Source organism: Canis aureus, chromosome 1 (assembly GCF_053574225.1).
Source record: "Canis aureus isolate CA01 chromosome 1, VMU_Caureus_v.1.0, whole genome shotgun sequence".
In the NCBI taxonomy this organism is placed as follows: Eukaryota; Metazoa; Chordata; class Mammalia; order Carnivora; family Canidae; genus Canis; species Canis aureus.
This window is the reverse complement of record NC_135611.1, coordinates 39715228-39731657: the sequence shown is the minus strand read 5'-3', so window position 1 is coordinate 39731657 and position 16430 is coordinate 39715228. Positions and strand designations below refer to the sequence as shown.

The following is a 16430-nucleotide window of genomic DNA, read 5'->3' as shown; positions in this document are numbered from 1 at the left end:
CTTTTTTTTTTTTTTTTTTAAGTCCTCCCTATATGCCCAACATGGGCCTCGAAGTCATGACCCCGAGATCAAGAGCTGCACGCTCCACCTAGTGAGCCAGCCAGGTGCCTCAGTAAGCATCATTTATGAAGTCAGATAGTACTTAAGTCATGACTCCCCTTCCTCCCCAACACATGGAGTTCCCCGCTCCACCCCTTGTTTCCTGACACAATCACTCCTAGCACTTTTAATTATTTTATTTGCATTTGTTTCCGGCATTGCCTTCCTCATTTCTAACGCATGTAACTTATCCTGCTAATTTTTTTTTTATTCCTTCCCATTATAGACACGTAGACCTTATTGGCTGACTTTTTTTTTTTTTTTTTGGTTGACTTTCCTAAACAAAAAATAAAGATTTAACATTCTATCCTGTCTCTCCCACCCCACCCCATTTTTCCTTCTTTTATGCTCCCAGCATAGTAATTGTGCTCCTTCAGGGCCTCTGAATCAGAAGCCGAGGTAGAATTAGAAATGCACAAGATCTACTGGTACAGGTGCCTGTGAAAGCTTACAGGGCAGCTCCAGGGCTAATCTGACACCATGAAGCAGAGGGTCAAGGGAGGAAGGTTGGGTAGGAAGAGTCTTAGGCTTCAGAGTAGTTCTGAGAAGTCCAGGGCCAGGCTGATGCAGAGACCCCAAATAAAGCCTGACTGGCCAGTGGAGAAATCCTGCACTGGGCAGCGGTGGCTGGCTCTCATCCCCTTGCTGTGCTCAGGCAATAGCTGGGAACCTGGCAGGGCCACCTTTCCCAACGAAGACAACGCCAGGTCCCAAAGAGGTGACACACTCCCCATTGCAGGTCATCCTTTGAAGGGAGGACCTGAGCTGTGCATCTCCAGGCCATCACACTTAGGTTCTAATTGATGGTTCTCTTAATGTTCAGTGCTTCCATTATTGTCCGTAAATATTGCTCACAGCTGAATCATATCAGGTGCTATAATTCTATTTCTTTTCTCATCAATTATTTTTCCTTAGAGTTTTATTTTTTAAATTTGTTTACTTTTCTATATACATATCCACTCTCCTGCTCCCAACTTTCTGACAGAATAGAGAACACCCTGCAATATGGTAGAGCCCTTTTGTATATCAGCCAGTTTCCTTTCTTTCTTTCTTGGAGATGTTCCATCTGGAGCCCCATTCTGAGTTGGTTGTGCTTTGCTTATTCCCTCATTTTGGTGGAGCATGTCTTCTAGAAACTTGCTGAAAAGGGGCGTAAGTGATGGGAATGTTTTGATCCCTTCTGTACTTTTAGTCTACCCCATGCTTGTAAGTTTCTGGGTCAGAGATCATTTGTGCCTCAGAATTTGGAAGTTATTGTTTCCTGGCTTCTAGTGTTTCTACTGAGAAGTTAATGCCATTCAGATTCTTGATGTTTATGTGGCCTTTTTTTTTCTTCTTTCTGGCAGTTTTTTTTTTTTTTTAAGATTTTATTTATTTATTCATGAGAGAGAGAGAGCGAGAGAGAGGCAGAGACATAGGCAGAGGGAGAAGCAGGCTCCATGCAGGGAGTCTGATGGGGACTCGATCCCAGGTCTCCAGGATCACGCCCTGGACTGAAGGCAGCACCAAACCGCTGAGCCACCTGGGCTGCCCTTTCTGGCAGCTTTTAAGATCTCCTGTTTACTCCTGGTGTTCTAAAATTTCATGCTGATATATCTTATTCTCTATGCTGGGTGCTAGGTGGGTCTTTTTAATCAGGAAACTTGTGTCTTTCACTTCCAGGAAATTTTTGTACTGTTTCATTGATTTCTTATATTTTGTTTTTTCAGTGCTTTCTAGAACATTTTTTTTCTTTTTTCTTTTTCTTTTTAATGCAGGCTCCCTCAGTGTGGAGCCCAGTGCAGGGCTTAAACTCATGACTCTGAGATCAAGACCTGAGCTGAGATCAAGAATAAGATGCTCAGCCACCTGAACCATTGAGGTGCCCCTAGAACTCTTATTATTCAGATATTTGACCCTATTGAACTGATCATCCAATTTCCTTAGGCTCTGTCCTGCTTCCTATCTAGTACTGACAGATTTTCTAAACTTTATCTTCTAAGCCTTCTACAGATTGTTTTTGTTACCAGAATGTTTCATTTTTATTATATCTGTTTTTAGTTTTGTTTCCCTTACCTCACTGAGGATACTCATTGTATATTTTGGATTCAGTTCTGTCCTCCACATTGTCTCTGTTACCTCTGGGTTCATTTTCCCCAATCATTTGCTTTCTGCTATTGTTTGATGATCCTTTCTTCTCACTTAAGACTGGGGCACCAGAAATCAGATTTACAATCTGATTGTACAAGCCCTATATTGTGGGGCTTTTGCTGTAGGCTTTACTGTGATTGATTTGCTAGAGGGCCCAGATTCTTGTAGGGGATCCCCAAATGTCAGTATTTGTAAATGTTCACTGTTGAGCAGGTCTTTTTCAACACAGAGGAATCCTCCTGTCTCTTCTCTTGGTGGTGGTATTTGGTTGAGGAGGCTGTTTAAAGCCCTGGCTGCAGGCAGCCCGGGTGGCTCAGCGGTTTAGCACTGCTTTCAGTCCAGGGCCTGATCCTAGAGACCCAGGATCAAGTCCCACGTTGGGCTCCCTGCAAGGAGCCTCTTCTCCCTCTGCATGTGTCTCTGCCCCTCTCTCTCTCTCTGTGTGTCTCTCATGAATAAATAAATAAAATCTTAAAAAACTTAAAAAAAAAAAAAAAAGCCCTGGCATATTGCGAACTAAGTTTGGGAAGGTAACTGGAAAGTCTTGCCTTTCGGTACATAGAGTTTCTCAGTTCCCTTGTTTTTAGGATAGTGACTGTACCCCTTCCTCAGCCATTTCTGAGATCAGACTGTTTCTGGTTCAGCTTCTCCAGTCTTTTGCTATGACGGGGAGTGAAATGGTGTAGCTTCTTGGTTCCCCAGACAGGCCTAGGATGGTGGGGGCAGGGGTCACCCAGTTCTCATTATTCCCTATACATAAACAATGTAGGGCTTCTAAATGTTTAGGCTTCTAAACAATCCTACCTTCAGCCCTTCCCATCCCGCTAGCCCTGCCTCCTTTCCCAGAATCTTCCTAGAGTGAGTGACTCCAATGACCTTGTTCTTATGGATAGTCTCTAGTCCACACACCCCAAGTAATTAATTCTCAGTTTTCCCCATTGTATACTACATCAGTTGCTACTGTTTCCCTCAGCCTATGCTCAATCTTTCCAACTTTTTCTGGCATTTCTCATTTCTGTTATCTACCCTCCACCCTCCCCACCCAACCACGATTGTTCTGGTGGTTTTTTTTTTTTTTTTCTCTTATTTCCATTTAACCAGGGTTTGAGAAGAGAGTGGGAAAAAGAGCATACATTCAATCTACTATGTATAATGAGACATCATGCTTCTTCTATGTTTTATTTTTTTTTATGTTTTATTATTACAATGTCAACACCGTCCAGGCCAACATTCTGCATCAAAAATGGCTGAAAAGCACCTCCTTTGAGAAATGTGCTCAGAGAGGCAATTACTCTCAACTCTTCTTATTCCCAGATACTCTTCCTCTTTGACTCTTTTTTGATCAATTTCTTCATGAAGGTACTGAAAGATTGCCCTTACTGTCTGATACTGTGCTACTTTATACACAGGAAGTCTCATTCCATCTTCATAGAATCCTCACCAGCTAGGTATTATTATACCCATTCAACAGACAAGATCAATGGCTTGGAAATATTTCCTAGGAAACAGCTGGTAAGACATGGAGGCTGGGCTCAAGTGGGATCAGTCTTATTTTTTAAATTAATTAATTAATTAATTAATTAATTAATTTAGAGAGTGGAGGTGGGAGGGGCACCTGGGTGCCTTGAATCCTCAGTCTTACTTCTAAAAGCCCACTGCTCTTTCCAGGGCACTTTCCTACCCACCCTGAAGAGGGTGTTTATGCTAGGTGGCTGCAGTACTTGCAGGCCAAGTGCTTTGTGGGAAGATGTGAGTTCCATGGAGCCAGAGGCCTCATTTGCCTGCTCACTTCCATCTCCCAAGCACAGAACAATATTTGCTGTACTGAAAATACACTATCAATATTTTTTGAATGAATGAATGAATGAATGACTGAATGACTGGATGAACATGACCTCATTTAACTCTCAAAGCAAATTAGTCAGTCATTCTAATATTCTAATATTCGAGTTAATATATCTGATACTAACCTTTTGTAAAACTGAAACAAGTCTCAGAAATTTGGGACTGTGTTTTTCCAGAGGATCATTCTTTTCAGGAAGTGTGGCTTTCATGTAATCTATGTAATCTGTGAAATAACCTATGCTAAGGTGTCCACTGGGCCTGAAGGAGAGTGCTGAGTTGGCTTGGCTAAGTTAGTCCAGAATTAGTCAGCATTCATTCAACAAAATATTAGTGAGTATCCACTGTGTACTACTGGGCTGTGAGATTTATATTCATTAAATCTCCTCTCATCTCTACAATAGCCCTGCCAGAGAGCTTGTTGGCCTAAAACCATTTCCAAAATATCCATTTGTCCAATGAAGAGTTTTATTAAAATTCAACCTCTGTTTGAGAATCTGGACTTCATTTTAGTGTCTTCTATTCCCTTGGCATTTTGGAAGAGTTAAATGGTTTAAAACAATCCTTTCCTGTAAGGCCACTTCTGGCTTGATTTCGTATTTCTATTAGGTATTTATTGAACTTGCAGGGCTTTTTTTAAATGATGGGATTGTTCTGGATACTTGAAAGTGCCTTATTTCTTTTGACCTACTTTTGGAGAGTTAGACTCCTTTTGGTCCATTTATGCAAAGCCTTTTATTCAGAATTCAAATGAAATTAAAACTTAATTTAATTTAATATTTATTTCCAGGACACCTGAACAGATGCAAAACACTCCAAAGGGGATTGAGTTTACATGAATGGGTTTTTGGGTAAGATGTTCTTTATCCAGACTGTAATGAGGAAAAAAAAATGGAGACAAAGACCTAGGGAATCCACTTACTACCCTCCTCTCCCTTCCTTTCCTTCTTCCTCTCCTTCTACTGTAATCCACGGAGAAAAAGAGTGGGTTCCTCCCAGCTCCTGATTTTTATGATTCTAGGTGTTAAATGCTATTTTTCCACTTCTCCTGAGTTAACAGTATGGGCTCTTGTGGGTCACTCACTAGATGTATTGGAGGTATGCAAAACTGGCAACCTCTGCAACAAGCCTACCTACCTATTCATCCAAAAATCATGCCCCAAAACATCAGTGGAGCATGTGAATGGCTTAAAATAAGAATAACTAAAATAGCCAGAGAATTAGAAAACTTTGTAGCACTTGCATAGTGATTGTTTTTTTTTTTTTTTTTAAAGATTTTATTTATTTATTCATGAGAGACAGAGAGAGAGGCAGAGACACAAGCAGAGGGAGAAGCAGGCTCCATGCAGGGAGTGCGATGTGGGACTCAATCCCAGGACCCCAGGATCATGCCCTGGGCCAAAGTCAGGGACTAAACCGCTAAGCCACCCAGGCGTCCCTTGCATAATGATTGTACTAATTATGGCAACACTTATAATAGTTTAATCAGGTAGAAGAGGGGAGCTCACATTTTTTCTGTCAACCTCATATGTCCTTGGTTCAGAATTTGTGGAGTTTGTTAAATGTGTTAACTGCTTGAACAAGTCTATTTTTGGTATGGGAAAATGGAATCAAGATTGCACTGAGCAATTTGAGGGAGAGGTAAGGGCTCAGGGATGTCATATAAGTAATGGAATATTTTAGGGTACCTGGGTGGCTCAGGTCATGATCTCTGAGTTGTGGGATTAAGCCCCACACCAGGCTCCATGGTCAGCACAAGAGTCCGCTTGGGATTCTCTCTCTCCCTTTGTCTGATACTGCCACCAAGCTCACACATATGCTGTAAATAAATTAATTAATTAATCTTAAAAAAAGAGTTATAGAATATTTTAGAACATGGTCCTGTTAAAAAAAAAAAACAAAAGAACATGGTCCTATTAAACTCAATTTAGGAAACATAGAGTGTTCAAAGACTCTGTATTTTGTTGCTTTTTTTATAAAAATGTTAAAAATGGATGATTCTTGGGGTGCCTGGGTGGCTCATTCAGTTAAGCATCTGCCTTCAGCTTGAGTCATGATCCCAGGGTCCATATCAGCTCCCTGCTCAGCAGAGAGTTTGCCTGCTGTTCCCCCTACTTGTGCTCTCTCTCTCTCTGTCAAATAGATAAATATAATCTTTTAAAAAATAGATGATTCTTTGTTTAAAAAAAAAGAATAAAGAATGATTATCTTTATTTTCATATTTGGAAAACTATTGGAGTGTCAACATAATGTCTACAAACTTCCAGGAAGAATTTTTTTTTTTTAGAATTCCCTGGACATTATCTGGAATAAAGGTGATGTCCTGCTGCCGCCACAGTGCTATCTGGGCCATTAAGATCATCTGATCCTTGCCACCAGTATGTCGGCAGAGATTCCAACCACCTGACTCTGAAGGGGACTTTTCCTGGAAACTCTCAGCTGACCGGTCTGGGCATAATGAACCAAATGTCCCTCCATGCTATAAAATTCTACCACTCTAACTTTTCAGGTGTTAAAATTGTTTTTTGAAAAGTATATCTATAGGGATATCCATCAAAAGGGGACTTTAGAGTGTTGTTGACTGTGACAGCTGAGTCGGCTGTCTGGTCTGTGCCAGGAGTTGCATCAGCTGTGAGTACATTCCTGTGTGAAGTGTGTAGACTACGGGGCTAGACTTCTTGGATCCAAACACTGGCTCCTATGCATGCTGGTTATGTGACTAGCTGTGTGCCCTCTTATCAGTAAAGTAAGGATTTTATGTAACTACTTCACAGGGTTGTTGTGAGGACAAAATGAGTTAAAATGTGTAAAAAGCTTAGAAGGGTGCCTAGGACCTGTAAGTGGTATAATAAGTGTTAGTTAGGAATGTATTACTATCATTAGTTTTTATATAAAGTATATGCAATATATAAGGCACTTTTTGGGGTTACAAATGCATGGGAGTATACTTGCAGGTATATATATACACACAATTATTCCTTTTATAATCCTGGAAGTGCAATTTCTCAATAGTGCACTTTCTCTTCCTTTCACTTTGCAGCTACTTGCCACTAAACAGCTTTCTCATAATCCCTACCCTCACCCCCACTGTTTTTGGATGTATACATTTTACCTTTTCCTCCATCACAGCTTATCTAATTTAGACAAGGCTGGACAAGGTTTCTTCTGGCTTCAAGTTCTATGTCTGCTGTTTCAGATTTAGATTGATATTTTACTACCACCTATCTTTAACCTGGTATGGCTTAAGGACTAGACTAGACCTTTTAGATGGATTATCATTTAATCCTTACAAAAAATCTCCAAAGTTTTATTCATCTTACAGATGAATAAAAGCAAAATTAGAGAGGCAAACTACCTACTCAAGTCTTCATGACTAGGTAGGAAGTAGAGAGCTAGGGAGAGAACCCGTTTATTCTTACTGCAAGCTCCATTCTCTTCCCTCTACTCATAACCCCTTCCTCACAAAACAGTATAAATAAAATAATACTGCACAAATTCCATCAATATCATGCCCTTGAAACTATCTAAAAGACCCATCTAGAATTCCATAGATTTCTTATATCTCTCCATTCTCCTTTAAATAAATCAGCTTTTTCTCCTGTACTCCATCCATCCATCTATCCATCCATTGATCCAATCATATCATCCACTTATCCATCTGATCACATATTTTTATTATATTTTATTTTTTAGATTTATTTTTATTGGAGAGAGGGAGAGAGAGAATGGAAGGAGGGGCAGAGGGAGAGGGAGACAGAGAATCCTCAAGCAGACTCTCTGCTGAGAATGGAGCCCAATGAGGGGCCTTATGCCAGGCCCCTGAAATCATGACTTGAGCTGAAATTAAGAGTTGGACCCCCAACTGACTGAGTGCACCCACTCCTATCTGATCACATATTTATCCAATTATCCACTCATTCATCCATCCATCCTTTTACTAATTATCTATGTTCCAGGCATTGTAGCAGGTTCTAAAGAAATTTATATCTTTAAGGAGGTCTCAGGTTAGGGAAAAGGGCAAAATATAAACTAAAAATTGACATATAATGTGGTGAATGTTACTATATCATGGTATTTACAAGGTGTTCTCGAAATGCAGAAGAGGTAGGGAGGGAATTCTAACTTTTCATAAGGCATATTTTCAAACTGTGGTCCTTGGTGATTTAGAAGGTCAACAGGGGAACCACCTGAAGCTGTGTGCAAAGTCTTTTTTCTTATTCCCCTCCCTCCCCGCCCCTCGCAAAGTCTTTTTAGAGAGGTTTGTGACCAAGGCCTCATAGAGGAGTTTTAATTATGTTTATGTTTGAGCTGATCAAGAGTTTACCAGGAATCAAAAGGGGAGGAAGACATTACAGGCAAAAGAAACCATAAGTGAAAAACCACAGGCAAATTATTTGCTAGGACTCCAACCTAGAGTACCATTTGAGAGTAGCAGGGGACAAAGCACCTAGAATAGGTAGTTAGGGTTCAGATAAAGAAAGGAACAGGGTGCAAGGCCAAGAATTAATTCTCAAGGATATTGAAAATGTTCTCAAAAGGAGTATTATAGTTTATCATAAAATTTATTCTCTAGTGTCATTAAACAAAATGGTAAAAGTTCTTATGGTCCATTTCCAGAAACTTGTAACAGATTCTCTATATTTGGGGGTAAATTTGCATTCAGGAGTTGAGCTAGGAGGCTAAACTTGTTTCTGGGAAATAATGTGTTCTGAATTCCAAACAATGCCTTACAAAACTTCTAGAGAAAAATGAGGCCATGAATTGGCTTGGTGGCATAGCCCCTTAGTGACATGCCTGATGTTCAAATATGGGCCAAGGAAAGGGAATCTGAACATTTGTTTATTTTATTACTCAAAAAGCAGCAGAGAGCTTTTTCGAAGTGGATATTACTTAATGGTAATGGTAGTTAAATTTATGATAGAGGTTTCACCCGGAAAGTGTCTGCAACATTGCTTTTATTTTCTTCCCAAACATCTGTGGTTGAGATTAAGTAGGTTAGTTGAATTAAGATATATATACAATCATCTCCCAAAGAGGAAGCTGGTGTGAACTAGAAACATTTCTATAGATTTCAAGGCTCATTTGCCAGTCTCCTTAGATAGGACAGAAGCGATGTTTCTAAGCCTAATAATTCCCCTTTCTGTCTGAGATGATCAATACATCTTTTTGCATCCTCCAGCACAAAAACCCAAATGTGCTTCCTTTTCTAAAAGGAAGCCTCTGTCTTGCTGGGATTCAGAGGGCATAATCCCATGACACAGTTTGCAGTCAATTTCTGGCATCTGAAAAACCTTCCCTCTTTCAAGAACTGTGGGCGACCAGTCAAGAGGGAACAGCATTTTGGCATTTGTATGGACAATCTTACCTGCCAACTGGGCCGCTCTTAGTGTATTGTTTCTGAAACCAGGGGAAGCACAAGAACAGAGGCTCTGTACTGTCAGAACATTTGTGATGAGCACACTGAGTCAAAGGGAAAGACAAGCAGGCGCGTTTGTTCCTTTTCTCCCATACCAGCCTTTCCTGAATTCTTGAACATTCTCCTAGGGCATGATGGTTACCTCTCAAGACTCCTGTTTCAGATTTCTTCACTTTCTTAATGCCATAGCCACAGAACCAGGTGTTTTACACACAGTTGTTCTGACTGGCACACTAGCACTTTTTCCTCCATGACCTATCACCTCCAATGCTCCACTTTGGGGATCCATCTTACCAAAAAAGATGAGGGGAAATTTAATGAGGCACAGTAGGCCAATATGTTCAGATGGACACTACTTCTAGGATTTCTTTTCATAATTCTGTTTTCATTCCACAAGTATATATGGGGTATCAACTGTCATAGGCACTGCCCCAAACTTCTCAGAGAAGATGGTAAGCAGACTAGACTTCTGGAAGTAACCCGTGAGGCCTCCACTCATCCAAGCCCAGTTTGGGATTGGAGGAGCCAGAAGAACCCCAGGAGCCAGGCTGGAGGGCTCAGCATCCACACTTCATGCTGCTGGGCCCTCAGAGCCTTGTTTATCACCACCATAGGCTTCTCTATCTTTAATGGATAAGTCTAACCTCCTTTCTAATTCAAAAGGAAACGAACTTCACACTAGGATATACTGCTTTAACAGAGAAGATCAAAACAAAGTTGAGAGAAAATCTCAGCAGGATAGTGAATGCTACATAGTTAATCAGATGGTCCCAGTCCCCTGAGGCTTATAATAGGAGTACATAGTTCCATCCTTCATTCCTAGCATGAGTGGAAAGATTTTAAAATAAGTTTAGAGATAAGCTGGGGTTGGAAAAGTGCTGGCTTTTTAACAGTAAAAACTTTTCTTGGCTTACAATCCCGTGTTAGAGTCTCAGCGTCTGGGGGGGAAGTTTTTATATAAATCTCTACATAATTATAGGTATATATTTTATATGAACACTAAGTCACCAAACCTCAACAAAACCGGGTAGGAGAATTCGGAAGCAGCGGAGGCTTCCTGGCCTCTTGAATTCTGAGCAATTCATCGGTAGCACTGACAGTCCTGACACTGACCGTGACTTTTTACCTGTTAGCTACCGTAGTCCCCTCCCCAATATTCCCGCCTCCAGGTCCGAAGGCCGCTTCCACACCGCAAAAACAGTTTTAAAATTTGAAAACGGACATCCTACATACCCTGCAGTCCCGATCCTCCATGAAGGGAGCGGCTGTGTTGCTATCAGGCCATACGTTCGAATGTTCTCCGACTTCCTTTCTGACTCAGATCGAATGAATCCACAGCACTGATGTAAGGCTCTTAATGGGAATCTGTTTTCAATTCAGGGCAGATGTGGGACACTCTTGTAGCCCTAGGGATTATCAACTTTAAAACAAATCGCCTTCAGGATGATAAGTCAAGAGGCAGTAACCGTTTCCTGAGGCCTCCTTGGGGTTCCTTCCAGATGCTTAACATATAACACAATAACTATGGCACAAAAAGCAGGTTTTGCTGTTGAGGTTGTCAGACTTTAAGACAAAGCTTGCAAATGATCCTCGGAAACAAGGCATGTAAGTACATTGCAGAACTTTTACGCAGAAATTCAGATATTTTAATAACACGCAAAAGTGGTCAAAATGTCCCCATCCCTCCACCCCCCTAAACTCTCTCAGCACCATGTTCGGTTCATTGAGTATAGTTTTTCCACACGTTAAAATTAAACTGTTCTGATTCAGAATTTTCTTGGCTCAAGGAAAGGAAGAGGAGGACTATTCCAAGACTTCCACAGAGAAACATCCAGAAATCAATTTTACATGATACGTTTAATGTTCTAGAATTAGTATTCACGCAGCACAAACTGCCTGCATCTTGGAGCACCCTTCTGTTCTGAGACCACTCTGCAGGGCTGACCCTGCCGGGATTTTAGACTCAATAAAGCATAGCTGGGGTTTAATATACTTTAACCCAATTTATCAGCCCTGAGAAAAGGGTAAGAAAAACCCCTACTAACTTGTAAGAAATCTAAAAGAAAAATCTTAGGATTTTTAAATAAAACTTTCCTTTTAATGAAACAAGTTTTACATAGAACTTTAAAATATGCAAAGTTAGCGTGCCTGGCATTTCCCCATAAAGTACACACAGATGAGTTTAGGTATAAGGAACATTAGCGTCAGAAAATAGTAGCATTGAATTATATGTTGAGAAAACACAGTCTACTCTTTAAAATTAATATCATGAGAGTGACATAACAGATTCACATGGTGAAATATTAAGTCACCCACCAATGAACACTAGGGCTACTATTTCTCTTATCTTCATGGGGCAGAAGAAGTTAAGCTTCCAGTAGCTTACACATGTGCTAAATAACCTGTAGGCAGCATTTCAAGGGGTGTTAAGTGTTCTAGATGGGACCTAAGGGGACTTGTCCCCACATCTCTTTAATGGGGAGTTCTGGGCAAGCCATGGCCCAGGTTACAGTCTCTTTGTAAAGTGGCTGAATTCGGTAGGTGGTTTCTAAAATCCATACCTCAAGTATCAGTTATAATGCATTAACCAAAATCTGACAGAGCAGAAAACTTGCTTTTTTTCGTTTTCAGGGGTAATCCCCAATTACCACTAGCCAGACTATCTCAGAAAAAATTTGTTTCCCACTTTGAAACATATATTTATTTTCATGGCAAAGGCAAGTTTTAGCTAAAAAGTTGGAGCTGAAGGGCAAAGAAACCTACTACCTTATATAAATTAGACACCTGGATTCTTGTTTTCCTCTGGTTTCATAGGCTTCTTGGGAAAGAATTATCTAAGTGATACTTTAGAATTCTGGTCCTCCTCATGGACATCAGTAATGTACTTAGCACATTTATTATGATTAGTTAATCAAAAAAAATTAAATGGGTAAGTCAGATGTTGTCAGTGAGCCATGGGTAACTCTGATAGATGGGGAAGGTGGGGATATCTGGCATAGGGGGTAGGTAGTGTGAGATGGTAACAGAATATGGGGTTGAGCTGTGAAGTCCAGGTGCTAGTTCCAGGGCTGCTGCTGAGTACTTCTCTTTTCTAAACCTCCGATTCCTTGTCTATACGAGGAAGGCATTGATTGCTGCATCTTTTTTCTTGCCTAAATGATCAAAGGAGAAATTTTGCCCCCTGAGATGTCACTTTGGTTTCGGAGTTTGACTTCCAGGAGCACTGAAGCTATGCCTATAAAATCAGAAGTTCTGCGTGCATCAGATAATAACTGTAGATGAGGCAAAGATCTACAGTTAACCTGTGATATTTTCATTTTTGCAACAGCTCTATAGAAAAGAGCTCAGGTATACCAGTCAAGTCCTGTTACAGAGAACATCATAATAATTAGTTTTCTTTCCATAAACCTATTTTTATTTCTCAGTTATGATTTGATCGTTTTTTTTTTTTCAGTAGGCTCCATATGCAGTGTGAAGCCCAATGCAAGACTCAAACCCATGACCCCGAGATCAAGACCTGAGCTGAGATCAAGTGTTGGGCACTCAACTGATTGAGTCACCCAGGTACCCCTGGTATATGAACACTTTTTTAGTTTTATTTTTTAAAAAAATTTTATTTATTTATTCATGAGAGACACACAGAGAGAGGCAGAGACATAGGCAGAGGGAGAAGCAGGCTCCCTGCAGGGAACCTAATGTGGGACTTGATCCCAGGATCCTGGGATCACAATCTGAGCCCAAGGTAGATGCTCAACCACTGAGCCACCCAGGCATCCCATGAACATTTTTTTAAAAGCCAAGTATAATACTGGTGTTGTGGGCTGGCTTGTGTCTCCCTCAAATTCGTATGTTGAAGTCCTAACCCCAGTACTTCTGAATGTGATTTTATTTGGAGGGAGGATCTTTATAGAGGTAATTAAATTAAAATGAGGTCATTACGATGAGCACTCATCTGACTATTAAAAAGGGGAAATTTAGACATAGACACATGCATACTAGAAGACATCACAAGAACAGAACAAGGGCCACCTTTAAGCCAAGGAGAGCTGCCTGGAACAGATTCCCATTTCTGGCCCTCAGAAGGATCAACCTTGCTGACACCTTGATTTTGGACTTCTAGCCTCCAGAACTGGGAGACAGTACATCTCTGTTGTTTTAGCACCTCCTCTGCGGTACCTTGTTTAGCAGCCCTAGCAAACTAACGCAATTGACATCCTCTGAACAATGATCGATTGTGCATGATGTCTTGCACCCTACTGTGTATCAAACACTCAGGTAAACAAATCAAGTATTCTAGAAGCGAAGAATGTGAGAGGTGGAAGAAATGGGCCCTGGGAATGGGCTGACAATGGGGGAAGGCCGTTAGTAGCAATAAATACATTTTTTGTTTAAAAAAAATTCCTACTATCTATTACCTGCCGCTTCCCCCCACTCAGTCCATGAATCCAAAACACAGTATAACACAGAAATGATTCAACAAAGCACACAAAATACAAACAAATGTACAAATGTAAAAACCTAATGAAGTTAGGGGCACCTGGGTGGCACAGTTGGTTAAGCTCTGACTTTTGGTTTCAGCATAGGTTATGATCTCAGGATCCTGGGATGGAGCCCCACATTGGGCTCTGCACTGAGTGCAGAGTCTGCTTAAGACTCTCTCCCTCTCCCTCTTCTCCTCCCTACCCATGCTTTCTTGCTCTCTCAAATAAGTAAATAAATCTTTAAAACAATAACAAATACAATAACAAAAACCTAAAGAAGCTAGGAGTGGCCAAGGCTACACTTGGGAATGCCTACAGCCACCTTCTCAATCTGGGTATCATGTATGCTGACTTAGCACAAGCACTGGGCCATGCCTCCACCAACCATGCCACCCACTCTGAGCATGCATAATATACCCTCTTAGTAATTAGAAGGATTTTTTCCCCAATACAAACAAACGCAGCAAGAACATACATTTTATATCACAAAAAAAGTGAGTCTCCCAATGAAGGCACTCTTTCAGAAACAGAGGGAGATGCTAAGGAACAGGGACTTTAAAACAAGCACTGATTACCCAGGGCAAGTTGATATCATTTCCAAAGATAAAACCCAGCCTGGATCCAGCCTCATTTTTCCCAAATGCCTTATCTGGCAAAGTTTGGAAGTGAGCAAATTTTACAAAGCCATTTTAAAGGAAATGTAAATGTTCTGAACTTAGATATTCATTAAAATCAGTCTCCATTATCTTTCTTCTTAACAAGCTTAGAATTAAACGCAGTCTCTAAATACTGACAGTATTTATGGCTCACACAAAGCTGAGACAAAGGCTGGACTCAGTGCAGGAAGTAGGAAGGAAGAAAGATTTTCAAGTTAACTACGTAGGCCAGGCAAGTGGATGGGGCCCCAGAGAAAACGGGATTCTGCAAGACTTAACTTCTCAAAGACAATGCTAGAATGTTCAGCGGAAACTGATAGACCAGTGGTTCTGGCAGAGTTTGATGCTTTCAAAATAGTGAGGAGGAGTGGAAATATCTCTTGCCTCGCAGAGTTGAGCCGAGTTTGGCAACGTGGATAACAGTAGTTAATTAACTTTTCTCCCTTCGTATTTGCCATTGTAGCTTGTCTGTGTGTTATTTACATTAAACACGATCTACCTAGCTTTCCCAGGAGACCTAAAGTAATAACGGAGGCTTTACAGAGCTGTGCAACAGAACCTTTTCTTTTCTTTTTTTTTTAAAGATTTTATTTATTTATTCATTCATGATAGACAGAGACAGAGAGAGAGAGAGAGAGAGAGAGAGAGAGAGATGGAGAGAGAGGCAGAGACACAGGCAGAGGGAGAAGCAGGCTCCACGCAGGGAGCCTGCCTCAGGCCTTGATCCCCGCACCCCAGGATCGCGCCCCAGGCCAAAGGCAGGCACTAAACTGCTTAGCCACCCAGGGATCCCCAACAGATCCTTTTCGTGGGGGACCAAATAAACATTTAGCTATGTGTGTCCCATTCTCATTGTGCGCACCAAAACTTGAGCTTATTATTTTATTTCACAATATTCAAACATTTGTTCTTAATCGGCAGAATTCTTTTGGTTCATTTCTTGCCATTCCAAATTGTTTGATCAAGGAAAGTTCTGAACTGAAATTCTTCTCCATCAGTCAAGATTTCCCAAAACTCTAGAAAGGGGTCCGTGTCAATTCTGGGACTAACAGTGTTATCAGTTGTGTTGTTTACTGTTCACATAGTTGGTTAACACACATTTGCATTTCATTCATGGGATTCATAAAGTTTCACATGGTTTAGAGATGAATAAAGTGTGAAGACTTTAAACAATATTCCTTCCAACTCTCAGACTCTGATTCAACATAGTGTTTCTCATACTTGCCTGCTGTGAAGAGACAGCTAGGGGTACTTGTTGAAAATACGGACTTCCAGGCGCTTCTCTTAGAAGCTGATTATGTAGAAATGGAGGGACTCTGGGGCTCCTTATCACTGTGCAAGTCTGAGAAATACTTGATTCTCTTGATTCTTAACCTTGGCTGGATATTGGAATCACTTGCAGAGGGGGAAAAAATAGTACTGAGCCTGGGTCTCACTCCTGGAGATTCCATGTGTGGCCTGGCATTTGGATTTTTAGAAGCTTCCAGTTGATTCTAATGTGCAGGCAGGGTTGAGAATCACTGATTGGATTGAAATGGCAGTCAATTAAGGGAAACATGTGTGAAATCAATATTTAACACTTCTATTAAGATGTTCAAAGTGTATCACTTGAATCTTTGACAACCCGTTGAGGTGGGAAGAGTGGACATTATCTTTCTTTGTGGACCAGCCAATCAAAACTCAGAGAAGTGAAGTGGCAGGATGGAGGTCCTACTTGAAGCAGAATTAGAGAACTGGTAAGATTTGTCTGAGATGTTCTACTACCTTACCTATGTTTCCTTGCTCCTTGCTTGCTCCCACCTGTCC

At 40.8% G+C, this 16430-nt stretch overlaps 1 protein-coding gene across 2 annotated transcripts in view; it reads right to left on the bottom strand.

Annotated features, from left to right (window-relative positions):
• SASH1 (SAM and SH3 domain containing 1) overlaps positions 1 to 16430 on the bottom strand; it is a 314852-nt gene that overhangs the window by 245231 nt on the left and 53191 nt on the right. The window contains exon 1 of one of the 2 annotated variants that reach the window (XM_077896438.1): positions 10721 to 10866. The exons of the other annotated variant lie outside the window; for it this stretch is intronic. Within the exon in view, the coding sequence (XP_077752564.1) occupies positions 10721 to 10741 (21 nt within the window). The 5' untranslated portion in view covers positions 10742 to 10866. Of the gene's footprint in view, positions 1 to 10720; positions 10867 to 16430 lie in introns of those variants that run through there. 2 annotated transcript variants of the gene reach the window in all.